Source organism: Penicillium psychrosexuale (assembly GCF_028828465.1).
Source record: "Penicillium psychrosexuale strain IBT 29551 chromosome Unknown utg000001l, whole genome shotgun sequence".
Taxonomy (NCBI): Eukaryota; Fungi; Ascomycota; class Eurotiomycetes; order Eurotiales; family Aspergillaceae; genus Penicillium; species Penicillium psychrosexuale.
Genome location: NW_026643186.1, coordinates 139,857 through 166,089, shown reverse-complemented (window position 1 = coordinate 166,089; position 26,233 = coordinate 139,857). Strand labels below are relative to the sequence as shown.

The following is a 26,233-nucleotide window of genomic DNA, read 5'->3' as shown; positions in this document are numbered from 1 at the left end:
TGTAGAATTAAGTCTGGCAGAATTGAATTGATGCCTTCCACCCAGTTTCCGGTTTCTTGTTCTTCCCTTGCTATTCTAGTGCCACGCTGAATTCATCCCGTTGATCTGAAGCTTGACATTCTGGGTCACTCCATCCGTCGAGACAAGTCGCGCTTCAGTTGCATCTTCCTTAGGGAATATCTGAGCCGTCAAAGAGACCTCTCCTTGACCCCCAAATACCTCAACACTAGACCAATCCACGAAGATCTGCAGGTTGATACGTTTATCCGCGCCTGCTGACAGTGATGTGTGATACAAGGTTGCGAAAGTGTCGTCAAAAGATGCATCTCCTGAATTTCGTCGATCCACGAAGACCTCCTTGCTGGTAAAGTTGTAGCCGATCAGTGTTTCTTGCTTGAAGTCAGAGCTAGCACGGACAGCGATCGCAAACGTAGATGCCAGAGATTTTTTGGAGTCATGATCAGAAAAGCTCAAGTCGATCTTGCATGCCTTGCCTGGGGAGTCGAGTTTGGTTGATCCTTTCGATACAGATTTCCAGGAATGTTGCAAGGTCTGGTGGTTGGCAACACTCTGCCAGTTTTGTTGCGGTTGTTGAACGAGGGTCACCTTCCCATTGATCGTCTGCAATGACAACTGACGGGGAACAGACATGGCGCTTCGCCAAGGGCTTGTCGGGATCTCCGTGCCATACTGCCAATTATTCATCCACGCAATCTGGACCACATCTCCATTAGGAAGTCCGTTATAACTGGCGGCAGCATAAAAGTCCGGACCCCAATCCATCCAGTTGGCAGAACTGTTTCCTGGATAGATGCTAGCAGGATCAGCCTGGAAAGTTGTTCCGTCAAAGTCGCCGATGAAGTATTGTGTGCCTGATCCGACCGTGCCAGGTGGTCCACCAGGATTGAGCCCAAGAACAATTACCCATTTCTTGATTGATTTGTTTCCTTTGACGGGCAGTTGAATCAAACTGGGACATTCCCATACGCCGCCGACAGAGTTGTAGGGTCCGAACTCGCTGGCCAAGGACCATTCTTTGAGGTTGTCAGAACTCCATATCAGCAGCTTGTGGAGTGATGCCAGAGTTGTGACGGCTATCCATTTCTGTGTATCGGCATGCCAGAACACGAAGGGATCCCGGAAGTTTTCGAATTCTGCTTCATATGGAGAGGGTGGGTTATAAATCACAGGATTCTCGGCATCATATGTTGTCCAGGTCTCTCCCTCGTCGAGACTATAGGCGATTGACTGGGATTGCTGCCCTGCGGTAATAGATTTTCCGCTTGGTAGGTCTTGAGACACGGGATACTTTATGAATCTTGTCAGTCTCCATCAGTGAGTGGTCAAGTGAAATAGCCACGCGTACCGAAGAAGTATACATGGCAACCAAAGGAATCTTTCCATCCACTCCGAAGCCACTCGTATTGTTCACATCTGCTACCGCGCTTCCTGAGAAGAACATCTCGGTGACCTCGTTGGGATATCCGCGAGCAAGTAGAGCAATCGGGTGCTCTTCCCAGTGGGTCAAATCGCTACTCGTTGCATGACCCCACGACATATTCCCCCATTCAACACCAGCGGGGTTATATTGAAAGAAAAGATGGTAAATGCCATTGTGATATAACAGTCCGTTAGGATCGTTCATCCAATTTTCGGCAGGGGAGAAATGGTATTGAGGACGGTATGGTTCGGTATAGTCCAGGCCGGATGCTGTCCCGAGCAGACCCAGGGCCAATGCGAGGAAAATGCCCATTTTGGAATTGGAGAAAAACCGCTATGAATAAATATATTCTGTTCTATCAGGAGGAAATTGCTACAAAATTTATATCTGCGAAAATCGAAAATCCCTCATCCCCCACATTCCATACTTCTTGGCATACCCCGTGGGGATTCCACTGCCCTGCAGATCTCGGGGAAATACAAACTCTCACCCCACATTCTTGGAAGAGAACACTTAAACAATTGGCACGCCCGGAGTTAACTCGCTGAAACTCGGAAGTAATTTCGGAGCTGAGGCATCTGATGTCTTAATCGGGTAGTGTTTTCGCCCGCATATACACATATCGCGGAGGTATGTGCGGGTGAATTATGATGTGATCCGAAGTTGCTTTACAAATGAAGTATAAGCAAATGAGCGATTTATATCATTAGGGTTTGCCAAGTCGGCTAAATCCTTGATGTTAGAAGCCACAACTTGACCATAGTTAATTGGCGTGATGCGATTCCAAGGCACACCGGAAATAACTTGCGCCACAATATTCTTAGTCTAGTAAACTCGGTGAGAGAAAGCAAGAAGAGAGATCGAGAAGTGTCTATTGGTATATTGGACTAATTGACTCGGGAGAAAAAAGAGGAAAGGACACATCTTCATCTAATTGAATTGCTGAGCAAGCTTGAAGTGTGATCCCTCACTCATAGTATGGCTTCGCATTTATGAGCTTGTAGGCAACCTCCTTATCATGACCGAAAATCAACGTCGCGTTGTACAGTCTTTGCAGTCTGCGGATCATGTTGAGACTGCGGAACCACGCATTGTGATCCCTAGCTAATCCGCCATGGGGATGACCCAGCGTATAGTTCTCTGCAACGTGGAACTGGTCCGAGGTCCAAATAAATGGTCCATCATTGACCAGGTTGACTTGCATAATGCAAAGCCCGGGTGTATGGCCAGGTGAATGGTGGAGGGTTATGCCTTGGAAAAGGTCAAGTTGCGACTCCGTAAAGGTGTTCCACTTCAGCTCTTCTAGAAGCATATAGTGTGAAAGATAGACGCCCAAGTCTGCCCCGGTTGCTATCGCCCAGCAAGCGTGCTTGAACTCTTCTTCGTGGACATAGATTGGGACATCTGTGTTCACAAAATGCTCAAGTCCGCCGGCGTGATCAAGGTGCAGATGGCCAATGATGACCGCTTTCACATCCTTGATGTCATTTCCAGTGGCTTTGATAGCATTCGGGAGTTTATTGTTCTCCGAGTATTCAACTCGCGGAAAGACATCCGTGACGGGCGCCGGCCATTTCTGTATTTTGTTTAGTTACACATAATGACAATTGCGATACGATCCGACAAACCACTTCTAGATCCTCAGCACAGCCAGTCTCATAGAGAATGAGGCCAACGCCTGGGTACTCAATAAGAGCCGAAATAAGCACTAAATCTCGGCGTTTATTCACCGGATTAAGGTTGCTCAAGGTGCTTGCATTGCCACCTCGGAAAATCCTACGCAAGTTAGTAAGAAATTAACGACTTCAGCTTCCATTGGCAAACACAAACCATGATTCATCTGCTTGTAGGGTGCCCAAATTCAGAATGTGCATCTTTGTCCCAGCAGGACACTTGAATGCTGGGACTGCTGCAGATACCAGCTGAGAGGCAGGGTCAACGGAGGAATTCATATTTCAATTTGAATAGTTGAACAGTTTGAAATGAAAAAAGAAATATAGAGGAAATTAAAAAGTCATGCCCAATATCCCGGCAGATCTGATGAAGTCATAACCGTAGTCTTCCCCCGCATAGACCTAGGTATAGCGGCCGAGGAGCAGACCCACCAGATGCCCAGAAGGGAATTGACAAATGGAATTGACGAATAAGAAAGCAGGACGGGTCAAGAATATCGACTTGGCATTTCTGATCTAGTTGCCTCGGCAATGGCAAAAGCCCTTTCAATAGGAAGGTATCTTAGTTCCCTGTTGTATATGGCTTCTTAAAGGTACTCTGCCAACTCGGCCAACTCGGCCACGTTCTCAACATATACAATTCTTTAGCTATAAAAGTCAACCCTAACTAGACAGCATGTAACGGATCTAAGATCTTCATCTATCTTTAACCTCGGTATCCCAGCCGACCGAGGTACGGAGTATAAGAGCTCCTAATACCGCTGCCTTCCGCTATCCTGGCACTGTTTCCGTGCATATAGAGGAAATTGATAGACTGTTGAAGACAAAGGACGACCTAGGTGGATAAAGCTGGGAAAATGAGCTACAAACTAACTCTACAGACTCCGAGTTATACACAGAGGGGACCGAGAGGATTGTATTGGTCATATCACTCTCAAACAAGAGGTTTATTTATATGTGATGAAGGATTCTCATAGCCTACGGAGTCTATTTGCAGTTGGGCTCTCCGTTGGTCACGTGTGGTGGGGTAGGGATGCCATATTTGAGGGGGTGAAGTAGTCTCGTTTACCAGATTCACTCCTGGCCAAAACCCAACCCGCAATCGAATTATTCCATACTCCGGCTGTTCTCTCCGCAATTGTATCGTGATGCAGTCTGTCTTGTCGAGAAGCAAACGGTCTTTTTCCCAGTTTCGCAATTCGCTTTGATCTATACCTTCGTAGATAGATGTGCCGAATAATAGTCTTATGGCGGGCACAGACGCTCCTTGCAAGGTGAAATGTGCAAAATCTGTAGGATAATGAAATAAGCGACCTGCGTTGCCGTACAACTTCACCTTTTCATACCTATCCGTGATACGGATGATGGATCCGACTGAAGAATTGAGGCAACTCTTTCGCTGGCAGCGGGAAATAGCATATCAGCAAGCTTGAGTGCGGAGCCCACGTCAATATATATGATGGCATCTTGATCGGCATCGAAAGGAACCCTTGCTTCGACACATTCACTCGTTTCCGAAAACTGACTGACCACTGGCTTCGGATTATGTTTAGGAGAACATTGAATGGCGTCGCATATTGTATCGCCCAAACAGATGCGGACCGCTGCCAGATCGCTCAGAACTAGCGACCACTTTCCCTCTCCGTCGGCATCCGTAGTCGGGGGAGGTAGTCCGAAAAGTGATTTTATAAGTTGTTGGAATCGAGTTGTCTTCTCGATGTTCAATACGTCTAAAATATTGTTTTTGAAGGCTTCCTGAGCTGCATCATGACAGTGAAAGGTCTTTTTTACACTCAAATTCGATATTTCAGTGGTATCGACCTACAATTTGGTACAGCCACCAAAAGGCATCAATAACATTATTGCTCCCTTGGAAAACACGCTTGTCCCCTGACCAAGCCCTTAAGGACTAGATATCTCCTGAAAGAAGTTTCTCCTGGAGTAGTTTGAACCCTAGATCGTCGTTTTCAGTTTCTGCAGTCCAGATATCTTCAGGTATTCGAACTCGCGTGTGCTTGGCTGGGAGCCGATGTCCCTTGATAGTACATGAGTCAAAATCGATGATCATAAATGCGTCAGCTTCTTGGTTTACAATCATGATATTTCTTATATAGATGTCATTGTGGATTAGATTGAGAGCATGGAGGTGATCGATTCCTGCCTTAATCTGCTGAAGATAGCTTTCGTTATCGACTGAGCGTCCAGCCTTAAGACGGTCGGCAAGCGTCTCCATATATCTCTAGAAACAAAGCCCGGTAATCCGCCCCCCTTTTACTATACATCTAAGATAGCGAGCGATATTTTGGTATTCATTTTGCATCAGGATCTGGTATATACGAGCTTCCTGAAGCAGGAGCACACTCAATAACCCTGAACCATCATAGTCAAGGAGCTAGGGCCGTTTGATGTAGATACCTGGCTTCTTAGCATCGTGGCATATCGAAAGACCATCTTCTAGCGGAGGCCAAATGTGTTCGGCAGGAATCTCCTTGAGACAGCTTTTGGCCTTAGGCGGGATATCATCTGGGCAAGCGAACCTTTCAGGCAGCTGTGCTGAAAAGTACTTGTCGCTATCCTGGAAGATGACATTCGTGTACAGAAGCTTTGGGCTGCCGCTGAGCTCCCAAATCTATGCCATATCATAATAATGTATTGCGGAAAGGGGGAATTTTGGCAAATTTGAATCGAAATAGATGTGAGAGTAATAGAATAGGAGATTGCGAGCCCCTATATAAGATACCTAAGTCGGGCAACCGCATACGCACGGACCTATTGTCATACTGAGAGTGTAGCGGTGAGATAATATACAGAGAGGGATTTGCTTTTTATGCCGGGACTATAATGAATAGCACTCGTATTTGAACGTATTTGAAATATACCCCAGCATGGTGGGGCCCTTTTTGGGTATGGTCTGAGCGTCCACGGATCCATGGGTGACGGGTCCACGCGTAGAGTATATGCTGAGTAATCAGCGAGGACTAGTATATCACGTGACTGGCTCTGCGTCCTCATTTAAAGCGGCATCTGCAATAGGAAATACGTATAGTAACCTAGGTACGTCTCAATGAGGTTCCAATAATAAAGTACGGGGTATAAAGTGTGGGAAATGCTCTAATACTATTAAAAGACAAATCTCGATACATGTTGCCCAAGATGTTGCTACACTGTATAGCTCTAGGTGGGATGGACAAGACTGAGAACAAGGGCTTGCACCTGTTCGAAGATGGGCAGTAGTGGAATATATACTGCCAAATTGCAGGAGAAATGAACGTATTCCCAACCTTTAGAATGTATATTCATAGATGTACGGAGTACGGAGTACCGAGTTAGATCCAATGACATCAGAGAACCCACCCAATCGCACTCTTATTTTCTTCCCCTCTATATCCTCCCTCTTAGCAACATCACATCTCCATTTCAGCTCATATAACATGTCTTGGTCACAGAAGACTTTTACTCTCCCTACTCGCAGCCGCGGCTCCTACCTGATCACCGACCATGTCCTCCAGGAGGTCCCCGAGATCCGCGACTACAAAGTCGGCATGCTGAATCTGTTCGTGCAGCACACCAGCTGTGCGCTTTCGCTGAACGAGAACTGGGATGACGATGTTCGCGCCGATATGAGCGATGCCTTGGATCGCATTGCGCCTATGGATAAGAAGGGGGATTTGTATCGCCATTCTGCCGAGGGCGCCGATGATATGCCGGTATGTGTTTGGAGATAGCAGGGGATTGGGTATTGATTAGATCGCTATGCTCGCTTCAGCAGGCTAGAGTCCTCTGATTATCCCCCGCTGTTATTTTCACTCTCTTCGAATCCAGCACTAATTCAACACAGGCTCACATCAAATCTGCGCTCATTGGCGCTTCGGTCAATATTCCTATCACAAACGGTCGCTTGGCAACAGGAACATGGCAAGGCATTTGGTACCTAGAGTTCCGGACGAGTCGACACAGTCGCAAGGTTGTCGCGACGATCCAGGGACAGAAGGCTTGACTGGATGGGGCTGAGCGAGCGCAATTGTAATTTATCTGGTATATCTGATGCCTCAGCTACGAGTGATGCAAGACGAGTTGCAAGAAAAAAAAATAAAGGTTTGGGTTGGCGAGATAGTCGACATATGACCCGAATTATACGAGATCATCATATGGTAGTCGATGTAATACACACATTTTGGGGACAATACCATCATCACACACGATCGAAGAGCAGCAGATCCATTCATGGATATTCTGTACACGGCCTCGGGCCCAAAACCAATTGAAAAACGCAAATTGTGCAACGCCGATAAAGAAATCTCATGCTAGCCGTCTATCGCTGCTCCAAGCCACCCTCTGTCACACGCTGAGACTCGTTCACCTCGGCAGCGTCACCGGTAGGCTCGAGGGGATAGCTGGTGGCGGGCAGGGACTTCAGGTAAGCGCGGTGCTGTTCATGAGCCTAGAGAGGTGTTAGCAAAGATCCAATCGTAGCCGGAAAGACCGCGGATATCAGTGGACATACGAAGGGGACACCGCAGTATGTGCAGGTAGCGATCTCGGGCTTGTCGGTGTTGATGAAGATCTTAGGGTGGCCGAGAGGGCCACCACCACCGTCACAGCTGACAACCCTGGACTTTGTCCAGCGGACAGGCTGTCTGTGAATGAGCTCGATAGCAGCATATGGTCGCGGCTAAAGAGTAGCATGTTAGTATCAGTCCTTGAGGCATTGCCAACAGCAATTGCATGAGCACTGCTGTTTTCAACGAATTCGCACCTGGGACTCCATGATTGTCTGCTCAAAGCGAGGTCCAACCATGGCTTTCTCGCGCGGCTGCTGGCTGGAGGCCCAGGTGGTAGCGCGGTTCGGGGCCTGCATGCTCCGAATGCGCTCGCCAACCTCGGGGGCCTCCTGAAGAGTACCGTCGTTAGTGGGCTCAGCATTGGTCGCGGAGACATTCGGCGTGGGCTTCCGCGGGGTCGGGTCGTTGACTTGAATAGGGTTCTCGCTCAGACGGGGCACGGTCGAGGAGTATGCGCGGACAACGAAGCGTGGGCGGGCCGACGCAAAGGTCGCAAGTCTGCGGCCACAGGACATCATTATGGGCAAATTTCCCCGGGATGGTTGGCTATGACGGAGGATAAGAAGAGGGTTGGCAAGGGACCAGGTGCAAGTCGGCACTGAATAATCCGCGAGGTGTGGTTTGGTGGGTGGTCACCGCTTGCTGGTTCGAGAGAGCTCCACCCAGAACTTGGATTTTCTGCCGCGTCATTTTATTTTGCGCTTCGCAAGTGAAGTGGCTCGACATCTTTCTTTCTCCTGTTTTTTAAATTGGGGTTTGTATCCATTAAGACCGTCTTCTCAACTCATCATGGCTGGCTCTTCCTCCCCGGCTGGAAAGCCTGAGAAGACCATGTCGTCAACTCTATTGACCATGAAGGTATGAATGATAGTTTCCTGGTTAACAGCCATACAACTAACACTATATCCCAGTTCATGCGACGCGCTGCAGCTGCCAAAGAAACTCAAAGCCCATCCTCGGATGCTAGCCCGCACAACTCCAAGCGCCCCCGTCTCTCCACCGAGGCTGAGAGCCCTCGCACCTCAGATATGGATGCGATCGCGGCTGCACTTGCTGCCGAAGAAGAAAAGCGGCAAAATGCCGTCGCACGAGCAGCCGCAGAGGCCGGCGAGACACACTGGGTTTTGGACTTTCCTGCTACATCCCAGTCCACTCAGCAGCCTATGGTATTGGCGGCAGATTCGCTGGATGCAGATGACGATACCCACTCCGGTGGTCGGCGTGCATATGGCAATTTCAAGCGCAACAAGCGCAAGGTCAGTATTCTATATCTTGCACTTGATATTTTGTACTCATTTTTTCTTAGCCCGAGGACGATGAAGATGAAGACACCATAGTCAACCCGTCGAATCCAGAAGAGGTTGCCAAAATGCAAGAAAAATCTAGACTCAAGGCAGAAGCCAAAGCAGGAAAAACACGACAGACGAAACTGTCTGAACTCACTAGTATATCTGGCTCTGGCCGAGCGTCTTTGTTGGGAGCCCCCTCCTCTGACAAGAAAAAGAAGAAGCGCAAGAGCTACTAAACGGATGATTTTTCACGATCCCACCTCGGATGTTTTGATTGGCGTTTTAGCATAGCATGTATGGCGTTTTGGGGTTATATCAATCAATTCCTTCTCAGTATCACCTCCTGGTGGTATATGCTTAGCAATCACTATGATCATTGGCCTACTAGGTATGTACTTCTTTGTGTCCACCACACAACAAGTAAATCAATATCTTTAAGCGACATAGTCAGAAGTTGTTACTTACAACCGTGCTTACTCTCTCTCCTATGGAAGACATTGAATCATGTACCTGGATATTATCATCAATTACTATTCGTCCTCTTCTTATAAACCAGGTCGATATCTATGCTCTCGGCCATCGAGAAGTTCGGACTTTGTACGGCGATACTGACGGGAGCTCGAAGGATATTCGGTGGGACTCGAAACACAGCACAGGATGAATGTGAGCTTACATGGATATCGTAATAAGAAATTAGTAGGGCCGTATGTTCGAGAGGTGTTCCATAAGAACGGAATCTGGAGGCAGCTTGTTTGGGCGGCTCATCGAGATAATAATCAATGTACATTGTATATGCTAGGCCCTAGGCTCTGCTAAGGACCTCACTGAGAGCACTACATAGAGTTAAGTAGCGACCGGCTCTTCTCAAAAAGAAGCAAGAAAATCATCTCAAAGCTTCGCCTTCTCCTCCTGCTTCTTCTTCTCCCATCCCTTCTGCGTCGCGAAATTCACAATCAAATTCCAAGCAGCAACCCCAACCCCAACCGGCGGCACAGCCAACAAGGTCCACGCCCACCATTTCGGACTGGACGCTGCAATACTAGCCATAGCCCCCCTAACAGCAACCTCCAGCTGTGCTTTATCAGCATCATTCCAAACCACTACCCCGCGCGCCGTCGTCGTCCCCCGGAACTCCGCCTGCGTCGCTTTCGTCCGCACATCTCCCTGACTCTGGACCCGGTTCGCTGCATCCTCGGCTGTGAGATGTGCATCGCGGGCGCGTAACCGCGCCGTTTGGATTTCAGGATCATGCACCCCGACCACGATTACAGTTCCGCAGATGAGATCCATCCCGCTCTCGAAGAGGAGCGGTACATCCAGGACAACCGCCCATTGGCCACGCAGGTAGTGGTAAATCAAAGCTTTGTAGACTTCCCACCGTACGGCGGGGTGGACGATGCCGTTGAGGACTTGTCGGTCCCGTTTGCGTTCTTCTGTGCTGCCGAAAATGCGCCGCCCTAACGCCGGCCGATTCAGTGGCTTCCCGTTTGGATTTGTAGGCACATCGTCCAATAGTAGATCTGGTGTACTAGGGCCGAAGTAGTTGACGATAGCTTTGTAGCCTGCGGTGCCGGGTTCGACTACTTTGCGGGCGAGGAGATCGGCGTCGATTATTGGGAGGGAGTAGGGTGGTGTGGAGAGGATGGACGAGACAGTAGACTTGCCCGTTGCTATTGAGCCGGTGAGCCCGATGATCAGCATTTTAGCTTTAGAAGAGGAGAGAGTGGCAGAATTGTAAAGTTGTAAGAAAATGAAGGTGCTGAATGCGGGGAGATAAAGTAGCCTCGGCTCCGCATTAAGCACGTTTTCATGTACGTCACGTCACCTATGTATGCAGCTATGCAGTAGGAGATTCTGGATTCTCTAAATTCCAAACTTCATCCAGTAACTAATTTTCTATATACCCGATAACAATCTTTGGAAAATCTGTGTAGTCTCGGTTGGGAGGGATATCCTCGGCGTGCACTTGTAGATGCATAGAGCACTGCAACTTGAGAGCGCATATACGCAGAGCAAGACGCCTAACCCAAGGCAGTGAAAACGCGGGCTTATATGGCTGATATCTTCCATCATCAATTCAAGTTTCCGGCAATCCATGTGAAGGGTCTTGTGCTTGGCCCTTCCACCCAATAGCCGGCCATCCCCTGGGCAGCGAGGAGAATGGTGGCAGGGAATAGCGGTCGTCACAGCCACCTTCCCATGGACAAGTCAGATCGCACAGTCCAAACACTTTGCAGTAGCATTCCTTCGCATCGGGGCAATGTACAGGGTCCTTTCCAAATATCACTGGAGAAAATGTCAGCTTTCGATCGGAACTGGGTCATTGCGGGGAAAACACATACTATGCCATGAATATTCCATAATTCGTCCACTCAAATCATCCTCTAGCGGCGTGTCCGCTAGCCATGTGCGGAAGCGCTCGTAGTCACTGCGCGGCCGTTCCAGCACCTTGGTGCGGGACACACCAAATTGCGCGCAGCACGACACGCCTACCTCCTCTGGGATTGGCATCCCAGGGAATAGCTCCATGAATCCATACTTGAAGTATTCGCCGGCGTGTACGTTGCCGCGATGCGTATCGGTGAGAGGACGGATTTCCACCGGGCATCCAAGGGTCCAAACACATCGTAGGTTGACGTATCCTTGCTCTTGTAGGTATGGAATCTGGAGATTTTGTAGCGGTGGAATTCCGTCGTAGTACGGGTCGTCGTTGTGCCATTGGTAGCGTCGCGAGTGGATGAAGAGCATTGTCTCTGGTAGATTATCGTAATTGTCGATGATGTATCTATTCAACAGCTCGAGTCAGTATGCGACACGAAAGATAACACATTGCATGTCGAACTCACGTCAAATACACCATCGACTCCCGGCCTTTGTTGCGCGCCACCGTCAATGGTGCGTGCTTGTCATCCACCACGTAGATACTTTTCGTCCAGTCGGGGAAGTATTCTGACAGCCATGACGTGTCATCACTTTTCATGCTGGCGACAACCATATCCTTTCGTCTCGGTACAGCAGGGCGAGCCAGCTCGCCTGATTGTTTTGTCGGTCCATCATGTATCTGCGCATAGCTGCCTTTTTCGGTCTTGACGCGGGACTTTGTTGCTGAGAAGAATAAAAGGTATAGGGCGATGACGATGAAGATGGTAAGGAAGATAGCCTTCATGCGACTGCGACGTCGAGGGCCCTGAGGCCCGCTAGGAGCGAACAACATGTTGGATGGAGGGCACTCTGCCCAGGTGGTCAAGTCATTGAGGGGGGAGAAGTTGACGATTAACGGGAAATCAAGGGCCCGGGGAGCTCAAGAAATCCAGGAGAGACAAGTAGGATATACCTGCGATGTTAATCAGATACTAATTCATGTAGTATCTGTGTAGGTAATAAATCCTTGCGATTGTCAGAGACATCTAGGAGGTCGACGTGTCGCAAGTTGAAGTTCTCCACAGCCAAGCTCTAACTAGGCGCTACGGTGAATAGCTTCGAGTCCACAATTATAGCTTATAGCAAGTATAGCAACTGTACAGCTATAACAGTTGGAACATATAAAAACAAGCATATTTTCAAATTATTTAGAATGCATATATTGATATATTTGATATGATAGATTGAATTGATTTAACCACGATATATACATCTGACCGGTAGATATTGTCTTTCCCCCAGGACATACTACCTACATATCCATAGATGTATTCACCCTATTTGCATGCATCAATATGTCCCAAGTACCAATTGTGTGCCGCAGTATCCGGATTCAACGTCCCCGCATTTCCAGACTTCGAGCCCACGCCGACAATGACATCAATATCAGACGAGGTCACCGTCGTATTGTCGCCACTAATAATCCAGTACTCGGGACTCGCGTGGCTAAAACCAACAGTCGCAGGTGGCACCTTAGGCACCAAGTCATCTGTATGTGTCACTCGCCAGAGACTGCCCTGGTCCGTGATATATTGAGCCAGAGCCTTGTTGCCCACCCGTGGCTGGCCATAAGTATACTAGTCTCATTGTGAGTATACACTATTAATCAAGGCAGATTTCGAAACATAGTACTTACCACACTTGGTTCATATCCGCCATTTCGAAGCACAATACCTCCCAACGTGGCAAGGGCTCCGCCAAAGCTGTGGCCTGTCACGACAAGAGTGTAGCCCGAGTATGTTGCCTTTGCGGCCTTGATCTTGGATGTCAGATCAGCCGCGACAGCCTCCCAGGCTTCCAAGAACCCGCCGTGGGCTTCGCAACCGCTGCAGATACTACTGGCATCGGTGAAGCCAAAGTTGATGTTCGCGATCCAGTTACTCAGTGTGCGACTGCCTCGGAATGAGACAACAAGTAGCTTGTTTGTCTTGTCAACCGCGAGGAAGCCGGCGACATCACCATAGCTGGAGGTCCTGAAAGGTGTCACTGTATTAGCGAACGACTTGTGAATGACATTGGAAGTTGGTCTCATACTCGTCAAACTCGTATAGAGTAGTTGTGTCAGCGGACTCCACCAAGGGGCAGTTGCCTTGCTCGCAAGATACCCCATCGCCGGTGGAGTTGCTATTGTTCGTGCAGTATGATGCTGCAGCCCACTGCGAGAACAGGGTCAATTGACCAAGCACATCAGCCGACACATCTATTGCTTGCGTCAGTTGGTCAATCATCGGATGGCATGAACAAAAGACAAACGCATATTCATACCTCGAGGAACAGAACGAGAAGGAGCAGCAACGGTCAGCGCCGCAAGAGCAGCGATACTCCAAAGATGACCAAGAAGAAGCATGATGAGGATCTCTGGAGTAGGGCTTTCTCACCGGGTGTGCATACACCTCAACATAACCACGCAGACACAGCTCCCTTATGTATGTTCGGCGAGTCCAAATGGATCCCGTATAGATCCCGAAGTCCTTCACAAATCAGGACAGCTTGAGGGGCGGGGTATAGCGCCCGTTCTCTCGTATATTAAATTGTTGCCGGACTCAGCTCAATCTCCGGGCTTATGGCGCATATTTCACGCGTGACCGGTGGGATTCCGGCGGGATCGACATGGAATTCATGCAACTGTTGAGTTTGTCACCGGGAAATGTAACCCCTCAGAGACACATCGGCTGAGTAGATGATAGCCTGCATAGTAAAATAGCGGAGTATTTCGTCCAAGCCGAGATTAGGGCTGTGAGTGGGACGCTTAGTTGCGCCTTGTAATGCAGGACGAAGTTTTGCTGATGATTTATTTCTTCATGCGATATAAGTGCCGTGAAGACGAATATTTTGGGCTCTTTGCATATCGGGTAGAAGTAGCTCGCAAGGTTGTTGATTGGTTTCTGCTTGACTGCTCCAGGTGTTGTTCGACGATCTTTTCTCATCTCATCCTAATGGCCCGTTGTGGCAGAAGAAATTCCAGCCACTCGCTTCCGCCCGTGATCGTATCTGTATATGAACTGTTGAACTGTTGAACTGTTCTAGAGGCAACGTCGAACTACGACAGTATTATTAAACACGTGTGATCATTAGAAGCGTAAAATTGATTTGACTGTATCCATTCCATTTTCAATGGAGGTTTTTTTTTGGTTATTTCTTTTTCCCTTTTCTCTCTTGAGCTCTCGCAAAGAATTCCATTATTGGAGAAGCCCTTCTTCGCCAGTCAAAGCCGTATCCTGTTCATCATCGCTGCCAGCAAAGAACCTCGGGCCCTCGGGACACTCGGTGCTTGGGCCCATACTAGGCTGCGTTAGCGTTTCATTGTCATGAGAATCACTCCCCACTACTGGTGAGACTCGATCTTCATGCCCTCCTCAACTCCTGTCATACCGGTGTCCTGTCCATCGTCTGTGCCATCACCGTTGAGGATAACTCGGGGAGGGATAGTGTAGCCAGGAGGCAGTGGGGTGCCAGGGGTCACAGCAACGATGTTGTCGTTCTCGTCGACCATCTCGAAGTTGTATCGCGATAGGAGATGGGGGATGGCAGAAAGTTGGGGACCGTAGCGGGCGGTGTTATCGTACAGCTCGAACAGCGGGACAGCCAGCAGTTTCATGTTCTTTGGGACCGATAGAACCTCTAGAATAAGTGATGTGTAAGCATGGTTTACCGCCCACGTGAGGCATGGGTTGGAACTCACTCTTCTTCGGGAGGCGGATGAAGTACAACTTCTTGCACTCCTTGGGCCGGGTGACATGGCCAGGCAGGAACGGGTACATGAAAGTCTCGAAGTTGGGTCGCCACCATTGCGCAAGTGTATCGCTAATTTCCCAGTCATCATTAACACCTTCGCCAGAGAACTGAGATCCCACAGGTGCAAGGCGCTCGTTCAGGCGCTTCTTGAAACCTTCAATCTCATCATCCTCAGGTTGCAAATAATCACCTGGCCTGAAAGACAATTAGCAGTGAACTGTGAATATATGTAGCTGAACCTCAAAGAACTCACAGCTTAAAGAATGCATTGGCAATCTGCAGCATCAGCACATGGGGGTGGTTGTGCTCGTGGCACACCAGGATTCCCTCGCAGGTTCGTCGCATTCCATGGAGGCCATAGTGCTCTTCAAGGCGCTTGAGCCGTGCTAGAACCGAAGGATCCTCTTCCGGCTGTGTCTCCTTGGTGCCGAAGGTATAGTTCGACAGAGGATACAGCCGGACAGTCTCCGGCTGCTGAGCGGTGAAGTCCTTAGGGACAATGGGCCTAGAAGGTTTGTGTTAGGTCGCATTGCCATTTCAGAGTTTCATCCATACTACTTACGGAAATCCACTGACAGGAACGTCCTGCGTGGTAGTAGCCATTTCGAAGCAATTGTTGTTATTGTCGAGAACGGCAAGCTGTCTAAGCTCCGATGTCACTATCGCTTATCAGCGTTGACCGCCTTCCCAAGTTCAACCGTGGAACATCGAGTATACAACTTAGTAACAATAACTAGTTATAGCATCATTTAGTTACTTGATGTAATTCAGAGAGTATGCTACTATACTATATAGCTTTATATATAGTAATGGCGTATCTAACTACGTTGTGCCTGAAAAGGGAAAACAACTAGTGTGGATTCGCTAAGATCTAATGGACGACGAGAGAGAGAGAGAGGAAGAGGGAGCGGAGCTATCTAGTGATCTGGACCCACATGGGTGACCGCCTTCCGGTCACCCAACATATAGACAGAATAGCAATGTCGAATTAATTTAACTCAACTTGGACCTTGCGGTTGAGAAACCGATGACTGACTGTATGTACCTTTTATATGTGAAGCCCTAGCAAACAGTACATTTGACGGAAACCCTATGTTGTACACCCGAGCGAGGTAGTTAGGGTCACTTGTCAACCTTACAAGAGCCGGATACTATGATACTCGTCTGAACGTAGTTTGTTTGATTATTATCCTTCACTATAGCCTTCAATTGACAAACACCCCAACTCTCGGATACATGCAACCCAGACCAACACCAAACCTACTCCATGTATACCATTCATAGCTTGGCATCAAAATCCTCATACACGCTCAAATCCATCGCAGGAACAGGGCCAGCGCTAACAGGCAAGCTTGCCTTGAAGGTTGAGACATCGGTGATAATGACAGGCTTTTGGGCCTCGCCATTGCCATTAGCCGCACCCTGGATGTCACTGCTAGAGCCAAGACCCAGCTCCTTTAACTGAGCACTGAGTTTCTCGTCCAGCGTCTCAAGGACAGGCTCAAACTTCTGCTGCGACAGGCCGGTCTCGGTCAGGAAATTCTTCACAGCAAAGATAACCTGGGATTTGTCCGCCGCTGTCGCGTCAACCGAATCGAATGCCGTAGTGAAGCGGGCAGAATCCACGATGAAGTCTGCGGCTTCGAGGTGTTCGGTGGCTACTTCGATAAGGCGCGTTCTCTGCTCAGCTGGTTTGGGCTCCTCAACCTGCGCGCCTGCCTGGGCGTTCATGTGGATGGCGAGCTTGGCGCGTGTGGCCGAAGAGGGGTCGATGTATTGCTGGTAGAATGCAACGAGATCCGCCTTGGTTAAGGAGCGCACATTGGCTGCGTCGGTCTCATGCTGAAGGAAATCAAAGCGCTCAGATCCGATATGCGACCAATACCGGCCAGTCTCAGAGCCTAGGTTCTTGAGTTTCTCCAGGCGCTTGTTCACGACGCTGCGCTTGTAACCCTCGAATTCTTCTTCGGGCATATTCTCGAGGATGGAACCGAACTCGCGGAGGAAATTCTCAATGCGCGATTCCAGATAAGGTGCCGTGCGCTCACTCTGGATAATGACCCGGTAGCCCATAGTGATGGCGTTGTAGCGTGCGCCACTCCACACCACATATCCGAGCTGTTCCTTGCTGCGCAGCTGGTCGAATGCAGGTTCGTCAGTCAGCTGCGCGAACAGCTGGACCTTCGATCGCAGGACGTCGTCGGCGAAGAGCCCGATATAGAGGAAGTACTCAATGCAGTGATTGACGTTGGCCGGATCCTTGAGCGACCGGGGGTAGACATAGTTGGCACCGGGCGGCAAGATCATGTTGCGGCGCAAGTACCACTGCGATGGAGGCAGAGGGCGGCCTCCCAAAATCTTCTCAATAGAGTCGGTCATACGCAGAGCATCCTCCTTGTACAGGTTTCCGTGGGCCAGCACTTCGATGTGGGTCTGCTCAAGCAGTTGAGGGAAGAAGTTGACAACATCATGGGACTCAACATGCTCCAGCTCTTCAAGATACTGCTCATTGATCCAGCTGCGCTCGGCAAGAAGATAGCGAGTATAATCCCCGACCTGGTAGTAAGGCTGCTGGTACTCAGCATTGCGGAATGCCCGCGCCAAGCGCTCTTTGATAATATCGAACCGATCCTGGTTGACAACTAGCCCATGCATAGTATTGAGTACTTTGTCCAACAGAACGGACATCTTGTCGTTATATCCGCTCACGGAAATGTCCAATCCCAAAATGTTCGCCGATAGATTGTAATCCAAGCCAGCAAGCTCGGCGTCGTAGGAGTATTCATCTAGCGAATCCCGAACCAACTCGCTGTACAGCTTTGTTTTGATGAGATTGCCAGGCGTGGCCCACACCAATGAATTGCGGAGCGTTATCTCGACACTGGCCTTGGGCACCCAGAAACGGTCATCCTTCTTGAACCACAGGCGCACCCGGTCGTCATGGCGAATCAGCTTAGGGTTGATAGCTGGCTCGGCAACCTCCTTCTTTTCTACCGAGAGTCTGGTCGGTACAAATTCGTTCTTGTGAGGCATGTGCACGTTGGAAGTACGGGTAGCCTCAGTCGACTCTAGAGCCTTTTGAAGACCACCCAAGAACTCCTGTGGAATCTTCTCGACCTTGTATTCGGTACCATACCACTTCTCCTTCTGATCCCATGTACCCGGGAACTCCTGGGACACAACTATCAGGCGGAAGTTGTCAGCCCGCAGATAGCTCAGCGCCTTCTTGATCAGGTCAGAGTCAAATCGTCGCAACAAAGACCCGCTCAGAAGCCATTCGTTAGGCAGTGACTTTTGCATAACGCTGCTCAACCGGCTGGTGAAGCGACTAGCCGGGGTCTTCTGCTTGAACCGGAAATTGACCTCGGCAAGGTTCTTCATCTCGTCGAAGATCCACTGCTCGGGCTCGCGTTGCTTGATCATGGCGATATACTCGAAGACGACGTTTGCGACTTCCTGGTATTTCTTTAGACCTTCGGGGGTCAAGCGCACCGAGATAGTGAAAAATGCAGACCCAGCGCAGACAGGCATGGCGCCTGCAGACAAACCATTGGCCCACCCCTTGGTCTTGAGGTAAGAAAGAACACTGCCCGGGCCCTCATGGCCAATCAGATGGCTGATATAACGGCTAGGCTGGGTTTCATGCATCTCCTCCTCGTCAAGGAAGGGGAAATACATATCCATGGATCGAGTATCCATAACCGGCTTGACAAACACCTGGGTGCACATGTCCTTCTCAGTGAATGGCTGAACACCGTCCCAGCGATTCTTAGCCAGGTTCTTGTTCTTGACATCGGAAAAGAGCTCGGAGACCCACTCCTCCAGGGTGTCCAGAGATTCTCGTCCTAGGACAACCAACTTCGCCCGGTTGGCCGAGTAGTGCTTCTCGTAGAAGCGGATGAACTCACTGCGGACTTCCAGACCACGTTTCTGTGGATCTTCTTTCAGGGTCTGCAGATTACCAGTCGAGAAGTGGCTGTAGGGATGTTTAGGGTTTGAAAGCGACTTGTTCAGTTGCATCAAACGCCACAGGTCACTTTGAAGGTTCTTTTTATTTTCCGAATCCACCGCCTGCAACTCCCGGTCTAGGGTTGACTCTAGGAAAAGCGGGGCAACAAAGAACTGGGCAAACCGATCCAATGCGCCATAGAGGGGCGACTTCCCATCTAAGGCACTCCCATTTGACACGCCATTGTTATCATTCGTCTCGGCAGGGGTGCTGTCTCCACTGGATTTCGGGGCACTGGAGTCACCTGTGGCGGACACTTCGAAGAAGTAGTTCGTTTCAGTGGCGGCTGTGTAGGCATTGGACGAACCAGAGTGGGACGCCAGGTACTGGTTGTATGCATTTTCCTTCGGGTACTAAACAACAGGGATCTGGTTAACCCTGGCTAGGAATATGGTGGCAGTGGTAGATTTTAGGTTGTAGGTTGTTAATTTACCTTTTTTGTGCCCATAAACAACAAATGCTCTACGGCATGAGCCATTCCTGGCATATCATCTTCATCAGAGAAGTTGCCAACATTGACATTCACGGCAGCACTGGCCTTATCGGTGTCCGGGTCATGAACTAGGAGGGCCTCTAGCTTGTTTGGCAAACGGATGACCCGATAAGAACGATCATCAAGCTCTGGTCTCTCCAAGTTCTCTGTAATACGCTCGATTTGAGCCATGGTCGGGGGTGTGGCGGTGAAGTTTGGGGTTGAATGGGAGAATGAACGGCGGGTCCAAAGGACGGAAGAAAGAATCTGTAAAGGTACGGGCCGCGCTGAACGAATACTGGTCACAGTAATACGTGACAACAAATCGGGACAAGGGCGGGTTGAGCTGCGAATGAGACCTTTGTGACACAGGTTTGCTGCAGAGGACCTTGGAGGCATTCAGTTGCCGAGGGGAGAGGGAGAGGCCAATGACGTGACTGATAAGGTCAATGCACCTAGGAATTCCAGAGGGTCTAAGAATGAGACGCGTTAATATATGCTTCGATATGTATTGAATGGGATTATAAACCAAATGGAGGGGCCCCGGGGTGATGGATGTTGTAAAGTCGACTGGGAGACAAGCGATGTTGATCCAGCCGGGCCTGGTGGAAATACTGCCCAGCTGCTCGAGGCGGTGATAGGCCCTCGTAGCCCTAATACGCGCTCTCATCTACCGATGGCGTTTTTCCAAACAAGGCAGACTCGTATCCGACCAGGATTAGACTTAAAAATATAACATTATTCCCATTAACAGATAGCTACATACATCGCAGGGTCCTGGGTGGCTCCACGTCGAGGCTCTACCTTTCCCCGCAGCTCCGCAGGTCAAAACACAGGGGCTAGTGGACACGGTCCCCACCATTATATCGAGCTATCACATATGTATGGATCCGGGCGCTTAGCAGTTGGCTGCACAGAGGTCCAGGTTGACACTAGTGTCGGAGTTGCAGTTCTTTGTTTGGCTGCCACCGGGGTTGACACCCTGCGCCCAGCAGATGTTCGAGCAAGTTGTGTCTGTGGGCCGCACGACAATCGACTTGCCGGAGAATGGGTCACCGAAGACATCTGACAGGTCGTACCAAACCGTGCCTGGGTCCAGGGTGTAGGCAAAGTTGGTCTGAGGGCTGCCGTTGTATAGACCGTTGTCAACGGTGGTGATCTTTAGCGAGATGCCACCGGAGGCACTGTCGTGGTGCAGAGCTTCGGTGTAGCTGCCACCCGCCGGGATGGTTTGCTTGGGACCAACACTGCCACCAACGGACCACAGGTAGACTGGGAATTGGCAGTGGTTGGTCACGATAGCGTTGCCAACGGCGCTAGCAAGCGGTGCCATGGCGGCAACGGAGGCAATAACGGCAGTGGAAAAGTGCATATTGGTAGGATTTAGTTGGCTTGAGGTCAAGTAATGAAGTCTGTTCGAAGTGATGAGAATATCTCTCTCAGGTAGGATTCGAAGCCCCTTATATAGTTTCGCTGATGGATTGAGCATCAATTTTCAGCCTATACCTGGTTCTCCTTTGATACGAGCATAAACTAGATTCTAAAAGGATTGCTAATGGAAAGAATGACGGTTACTCACCAAATCCAAGACACCTTATCCCAAATCAACCTATTGAAGCCTTAACCACTTGGGCAGTGGTCAGGCCATCCGTCCTTTCGTATGATCTTACCAAATCCCCGCATCACACGGCCAACAGTTTTCCAACATTGATGTCAGTGGAGATGCGAGAGAGAAAAGGGTCCATGGGTGTAGCGAAAAGAATACGATGTCTCCGAGCGCTCCGACCCGATCATTGGATGTATACATTGCATAGGCAAGAGCAACAATTATGAGATTAGCATGATCTTTTCTGCCTTTGCATGCCAAGTGTGGAGAGCTAGAAAAACCAAGGGCTTTCTGGCATAACTACGGAACGAATTGTGTCACGCCTGGATTTCTGGGGTAAAAAGTGAGACATTGGTACATACATCCAGGGACAGCACGCAGATCAACGCCATACTGAGAAAGTAATTATACGATATGTATGTCTAAATCGAGCGGAAATCAGCTCATACTCGCCTCTCTTTCTTGGAGACTACTAAGCTCTAGAGCCATGGTTGGTGATGTGTCACAGTGAAGTCCCAAATGTCTCAAAACTCCAAAGCCGTGCTGATATCACTGCTGCAGAGGGGCCCGGGGACTTCACACCTGACGTCTTCTCTGGTGGCGGTGGACGAGAAAGTATTAGAGGCGACAAATATCAAAGAGAGAAATGTTTTCCCCTAACCTATTTTTATCTGCGGGGGAATTCCCTCGTTGAGAAATGATAAGCAAATATAGTAACAGGACTGGCAAGATAATTTCATGTCATTACTAGGGTATGAAAAGAGAGTTCTTCGATAACAGACCGCATAACACCATGTACAGCCTTGGAAATTCTACGGTTCACACTCGCCGAATCGATCAGGAACCAGTAAAAGCAATCACGAATCTTCGTCTGAGTCCTCCTCTGCCCGGTCAGCACGATCGGATATCCACTTGAACACTTCCTCCTTATGCTCGTCAAGCATCTCGTTCAGGTCCGTTTTCGGGGAATGAACCAGCTGTCCGTAGCGCTTGGAAGGCCGTCGGTCCAGGCTAGTCCAAATACCATGGGAGTCTGAAACAAACACAAGGGAGTTCTAAAATGAAAATAATAGCGTGAGTAATGTATATCATTGACAAATATATTGTGGGTGGCTTACCTCGCGGTACCACTTCGAGAGCCACGTCTGCGTCTGGGATGCGACCGCGCGGACGGGGTCTACAGACACGAAGGAGATCACGCCGTTGACACGCTTGTAAAGGTTTTCTGCTTGGTTATTAGCAAAGCTGCATAGCCGGATATCCGATTGGCCTAAACATACCCCTGTTGATTAGCAAGTTCGACACGCCAATGAAAGCGTTGCCGACGCCGAGCAGGAAAATTTCGGTTGCCTGGTTCGCACTTTGATAACTTGTCAGCTCAATATTAATCAATGTCCTTCGCTGGTCATCGCTCACTCGATGTAGTTGTCCCACAAGTATCCGGCAAGCTCTTCGGTGGCAGACGGGCGGTCCTCGTCGTCCACCTGGTATTTACCGGCAGTCTAAACCCATCCAAATTAGTTGATTGCCCGTATAAAGGGGTACATAGCTTGACTTACCTCCTTCCGAGTTATGAACTTGGGAATGTTAACATCGATCACCGCGTAGCCCTTGCCCACGATCCATTTCACATAATCCGAGAGCGAATCGGCCTTTTGTTATGTTAGCGGACAATCTCAGTCAACCATCTTGGGTGACGTACCAGCCACACATTGTGCGCTTCCAACTTATTGGTCACGGGATGAGCCTGTCCCACAATCTCAGGGCTAGGTACTGTCAGTTATAGCTTTGGCGGTTGATTATCGGAACACTTACGGATCGTGGAAGATGACAACAAGCGGCACACGTTCGTGATAGTTTGTGCTGCCAGATGGTGAGTCCAGGTTAGGATATCAAGGTTCGGTGCAACTTACCTTGCCAGAACTTGTTTGTCAAAGGACTTGGAAATGGCGGTGCGATAAATGTGGAGCGGGGTGAGCTTGCAGGTTTCATACAGCTGGTTCGACTGGTGAACACGGAGGATATCTAGAGGGCTTATCAGCTCTGTTGAGCAAGAGATAGTCTATAATTCTTACCGTGAAGACGATTCGCGTAGACCGGGTGAGCAGATGTCTTGGGGTACAGGCGACTCCAATACTGGGATTGGATGCTCCTCACCCGGCGGACTGTTGCGACCGCAGAGTCTGTCGGAGAACTGCTCAACAAACGGTCCGGGGGTTCCCCCATAAGGGTCTTGGTCACAGCCAGAGCCGACTTGGAGATAGACTTGAAGTTGTATCCACCCTGTTTCAACGTCAGATCAAGCAAGCAACAATTTGGAGAGGCAATTGACATACCTCCAAGCAAACAGCGACCTTTCCATTGGCCAAAGTCATGAGCATGTGGATCATTTGGGCATAACAAGCTGGCGAGACAAAGCAGGCACCCAGTACATCGCCAGCGGCAGCATCAAACCCAGCAGCGACTGTCATGGTCAATAACTCTATACTAGATAAAAAGAGGGGGTATGCTCACCAATCACCATGTCGGGATCGAATTCTTGGGCAATGGGCATCACCACTTCCTGGAAGGCGAACATGTAATCGCCATCGCCCATACCCTGGTCGGGCCATGGAATATTGACATTTCTTAGAAGCGTGAGACTTTAGTCATTTCATTCATATGCTTGAGGGAAAACTCACTTTCCGACTCCGGCGCCTGAGCCACATTGATCCGAGTCTCCAGCAGGGCCTCCAGGGTAGAAGCGACCGTCTTGGTAGACATGCATGGAAATGTAAAGAACATTAGGGTCCTCGTAAAATGCTTGCTGGATGCCGTTGCCTAAGATATGTAAGCTTGGATTGTTTTCAACTGTCATACTATGGGTCTAAGCATACCATGGTGAACGTCCCTAGCACAAGTTAGTATTTCTGCAGTGACCAAACGGTGATGTGGGGTACTACTGACCAGTCAAGAATCATGATCTTCCGGCAAGCGTCTCCTAGTCTATTTTGGCAAACGCGTGCTGCAACAGACACATTGTTGAATAGACAGAATCCCATCGCAGAATCATGCTCGGCATGATGACCGGGTGGGCGAATGACGGCTATAGCATTTTTCACCTGACGTTGGGCGACGGCTAAGCACGTCTCGATTGCGCCTCCAGTAGACAAAATGGCCGAAGCGAAGGTCAGATTATTAAAGTAAATGGAGTCACGTTCCTTTTCGAGCTGAATAAGTTCATCGTTGGCCATATCTATTGATCGAGTCAGTGAATCTATCCAAGCCAGCTTTTCCGGTAGTAGCAAGACATACCTGTTGTGCTTCGAACAAATGCGTAGTGCGCTTCATCATGGACGAGGGTAATTTCCTCCTCGGTTGCATTGCGAGCCTGGATCCGTTGCAAGGTTTTGGGTGCCAAAGGCCGACTCGATTCTGGGTCGTCAACAAGACCGGCGCGACATAGCTCCTTGTAGATGTAGTAGATGCGTCTGGGATCCTCTGGATGAACGTCGCTCTGTGGACAAACCTCGCAGTGGTAACGCATGCGAGGATCATAACAAAGTCCTGAGGCAAGCGACGCCAGTGGAAGACCCGCCTTAGCCATGACCTCGTCGTCAGACCAGTCAGAGTCGGGCTCAACTAGGCTATCACGTTTTGACAACTGTTCGACGGTGAAAATATCACCCTCACCGATCTTGGTCAAATGTTCAGGAGGGGCCATTCCGGTGGAGGCGATGGTCACCGGAGGTTGAGATTGCTCGGAGCCAGGTGATAAGGATGCAGGAATCGCTTGGTGAATGGAAGAAGGAGGAAGATTGGGAGTCGGGTGATTGCTGAGATGCGTGGGAAGATGGAATCGGTTTGCAGTCAAGGTGGAGGTGGTATGGGAATCACCCATAACTGTATCCTCCTCTTCGTCCATCATGAGAGGGGAAGCCGCGGGAAGCTCTTGATATAATTCAAGCTTGGCTATTATTAGCTCATTACCAAGCACTACCACAATAGAGGTGTTGAGCTTGTGTTGGCAATCTTGGAGCTCAATATCAAAGTAATAGTGATTCGGTTGATGTTCCTGGTCCACGCTGTCGAATGCGCTTTGCACAGCAGAATGTGAAATATATCAATCGGTCAAATGTTCCACTTGTTGAACAAAGATTTTGTTTCACCAAATATTATAGGGATGTCTGAAGGTGTGATTTGAGCAAGCATACGGTGGTATACCAACGTCTCCTGCCGTATATTCGACTGACGCTGCAATGCACCCACAGTATAATGAAGCAAGAGTGATCTTCAAATGAATAATTTCTAAGAGAGATTCAATTTTAGGCCTTCATGTAGTGGGTAAAAATGAAGAACAGAATCCAAGTCCACTGAGTGACAAAGAGACAAGGGAATGGATCATTGGATCCCTTTTGGGCCAGTCTTTCTTATTGCCAGACATTCATGAAGTCACCGCCAAATTGACCGCCGCTAGGAATGGATTGGCGTGATACATTATAATTGGCGGTGAGCATTTAGTATGTGCTGACTTATCGTTATCAACAACCTTCCAAGGTACATGGATAAGAACAGTCGGCCGTATAAGCGGCCTCTATACTTGATGAACTAGGTATTTACATAGTTCTAAGGTTAGCTAGAAGTGATCCAGCTATGATACATTGAAGATGATGTCTTTTGTATAAATTTTCTTGGATATCTTCTCTTACTATGGAATTTGGTGGAAGGCATAATGCTACAAAACGACTTTTCCATATATAACATGTGATGTACCCAGCTACATGTATGTACATAGGTACATGTGCAGGTAGATAAGACATGCAGCATACTTCCAATGGTCAACAACATGCAAAAGCTTAATTTTGGCAAATGTGAAAGTGCCTCCGGATTAGATTGATTGTATATGGAGGCAAAGTCACTCCAACCAAAAGGATTACGATCGTACAGCCCTATAGCAGATTGGAGAAAAATGAATTGGAAATGGTTGGTTTCATTAAATGACGTTATCATCTTGTTTTTTTCTACCAGGCGGAGTCCTCATGCACC

The 26,233-nt window shown here is 49.1% G+C and overlaps 14 protein-coding genes across 14 annotated transcripts; 2 read left to right on the top strand and 12 right to left on the bottom strand.

Moving 5' to 3' along the window:
• Positions 1-75: 75 nt before the first annotated feature.
• On the bottom strand, positions 76-1,753 carry N7518_000062 (glycoside hydrolase family 32 protein; the record flags this gene model as incomplete). Its single annotated transcript, XM_057180990.1, has 2 exons — positions 76-1,308; positions 1,367-1,753. 2 exons carry the CDS (start codon positions 1,751-1,753, stop codon positions 76-78), a joined length of 1,620 nt encoding a protein of 539 aa, XP_057046340.1.
• Positions 1,754-2,408: 655 nt separating this feature from the next.
• Positions 2,409-3,393, bottom strand: N7518_000061 (N-acyl homoserine lactonase family protein; the record flags this gene model as incomplete). Its single annotated transcript, XM_057180989.1, has 3 exons — positions 2,409-3,017; positions 3,070-3,217; positions 3,272-3,393. 3 exons carry the CDS (start codon positions 3,391-3,393, stop codon positions 2,409-2,411), a joined length of 879 nt encoding a protein of 292 aa, XP_057046339.1.
• Positions 3,394-4,048: 655 nt separating this feature from the next.
• Positions 4,049-4,965, bottom strand: hrmA (the record flags this gene model as incomplete). The annotated part of the gene is made up of 3 exons (XM_057180988.1): positions 4,049-4,404; positions 4,461-4,906; positions 4,940-4,965. 3 exons carry the CDS (start codon positions 4,963-4,965, stop codon positions 4,049-4,051), a joined length of 828 nt encoding a protein of 275 aa, XP_057046338.1.
• Positions 4,966-5,023: 58 nt separating this feature from the next.
• Positions 5,024-5,893, bottom strand: N7518_000059 (uncharacterized protein; the record flags this gene model as incomplete). Its single annotated transcript, XM_057180987.1, has 4 exons — positions 5,024-5,353; positions 5,390-5,484; positions 5,530-5,743; positions 5,876-5,893. 4 exons carry the CDS (start codon positions 5,891-5,893, stop codon positions 5,024-5,026), a joined length of 657 nt encoding a protein of 218 aa, XP_057046337.1.
• A 652-nt stretch (positions 5,894-6,545) lies between these two features.
• N7518_000058 (YjbQ family protein) lies at positions 6,546-7,111 on the top strand (the record flags this gene model as incomplete). The annotated part of the gene is made up of 2 exons (XM_057180986.1): positions 6,546-6,821; positions 6,953-7,111. The coding sequence occupies 2 exons, from the start codon at positions 6,546-6,548 to the stop codon at positions 7,109-7,111; spliced, it is 435 nt and encodes a 144-aa protein (XP_057046336.1).
• A 315-nt stretch (positions 7,112-7,426) lies between these two features.
• Positions 7,427-8,194, bottom strand: N7518_000057 (zinc-finger domain-containing protein; the record flags this gene model as incomplete). The annotated part of the gene is made up of 3 exons (XM_057180985.1): positions 7,427-7,555; positions 7,619-7,786; positions 7,871-8,194. The coding sequence occupies 3 exons, from the start codon at positions 8,192-8,194 to the stop codon at positions 7,427-7,429; spliced, it is 621 nt and encodes a 206-aa protein (XP_057046335.1).
• Positions 8,195-8,465: 271 nt separating this feature from the next.
• Positions 8,466-9,201, top strand: N7518_000056 (uncharacterized protein; the record flags this gene model as incomplete). Its single annotated transcript, XM_057180984.1, has 3 exons — positions 8,466-8,534; positions 8,588-8,932; positions 8,983-9,201. 3 exons carry the CDS (start codon positions 8,466-8,468, stop codon positions 9,199-9,201), a joined length of 633 nt encoding a protein of 210 aa, XP_057046334.1.
• A 652-nt stretch (positions 9,202-9,853) lies between these two features.
• Positions 9,854-10,666, bottom strand: N7518_000055 (putative dephospho-CoA kinase; the record flags this gene model as incomplete). Its single annotated transcript, XM_057180983.1, has 1 exon — positions 9,854-10,666. The coding sequence occupies one exon, from the start codon at positions 10,664-10,666 to the stop codon at positions 9,854-9,856; it is 813 nt and encodes a 270-aa protein (XP_057046333.1).
• A 376-nt stretch (positions 10,667-11,042) lies between these two features.
• On the bottom strand, positions 11,043-12,179 carry N7518_000054 (DUF3431 domain-containing protein; the record flags this gene model as incomplete). Its single annotated transcript, XM_057180982.1, has 3 exons — positions 11,043-11,251; positions 11,308-11,750; positions 11,812-12,179. 3 exons carry the CDS (start codon positions 12,177-12,179, stop codon positions 11,043-11,045), a joined length of 1,020 nt encoding a protein of 339 aa, XP_057046332.1.
• A 484-nt stretch (positions 12,180-12,663) lies between these two features.
• On the bottom strand, positions 12,664-13,733 carry N7518_000053 (lipase family protein; the record flags this gene model as incomplete). The annotated part of the gene is made up of 4 exons (XM_057180981.1): positions 12,664-12,963; positions 13,023-13,359; positions 13,421-13,586; positions 13,652-13,733. 4 exons carry the CDS (start codon positions 13,731-13,733, stop codon positions 12,664-12,666), a joined length of 885 nt encoding a protein of 294 aa, XP_057046331.1.
• Positions 13,734-14,711: 978 nt separating this feature from the next.
• Positions 14,712-15,724, bottom strand: N7518_000052 (cleavage and polyadenylation specificity factor subunit 5; the record flags this gene model as incomplete). The annotated part of the gene is made up of 4 exons (XM_057180980.1): positions 14,712-15,007; positions 15,069-15,316; positions 15,375-15,626; positions 15,684-15,724. The coding sequence occupies 4 exons, from the start codon at positions 15,722-15,724 to the stop codon at positions 14,712-14,714; spliced, it is 837 nt and encodes a 278-aa protein (XP_057046330.1).
• A 675-nt stretch (positions 15,725-16,399) lies between these two features.
• N7518_000051 (uncharacterized protein) lies at positions 16,400-20,001 on the bottom strand (the record flags this gene model as incomplete). The annotated part of the gene is made up of 2 exons (XM_057180979.1): positions 16,400-19,483; positions 19,564-20,001. 2 exons carry the CDS (start codon positions 19,999-20,001, stop codon positions 16,400-16,402), a joined length of 3,522 nt encoding a protein of 1,173 aa, XP_057046329.1.
• Positions 20,002-20,500: 499 nt separating this feature from the next.
• Positions 20,501-20,974, bottom strand: N7518_000050 (putative BYS1 domain protein; the record flags this gene model as incomplete). Its single annotated transcript, XM_057180978.1, has 1 exon — positions 20,501-20,974. One exon carries the CDS (start codon positions 20,972-20,974, stop codon positions 20,501-20,503), a length of 474 nt encoding a protein of 157 aa, XP_057046328.1.
• A 1,091-nt stretch (positions 20,975-22,065) lies between these two features.
• hdaA (histone deacetylase hdaA) lies at positions 22,066-25,112 on the bottom strand (the record flags this gene model as incomplete). Its single annotated transcript, XM_057180977.1, has 15 exons — positions 22,066-22,263; positions 22,327-22,433; positions 22,489-22,568; positions 22,625-22,710; positions 22,768-22,860; positions 22,911-22,974; positions 23,024-23,071; positions 23,122-23,233; positions 23,284-23,491; positions 23,545-23,672; positions 23,723-23,835; positions 23,890-24,028; positions 24,085-24,098; positions 24,155-24,443; positions 24,503-25,112. The coding sequence occupies 15 exons, from the start codon at positions 25,110-25,112 to the stop codon at positions 22,066-22,068; spliced, it is 2,289 nt and encodes a 762-aa protein (XP_057046327.1).
• Positions 25,113-26,233: the final 1,121 nt, after the last annotated feature.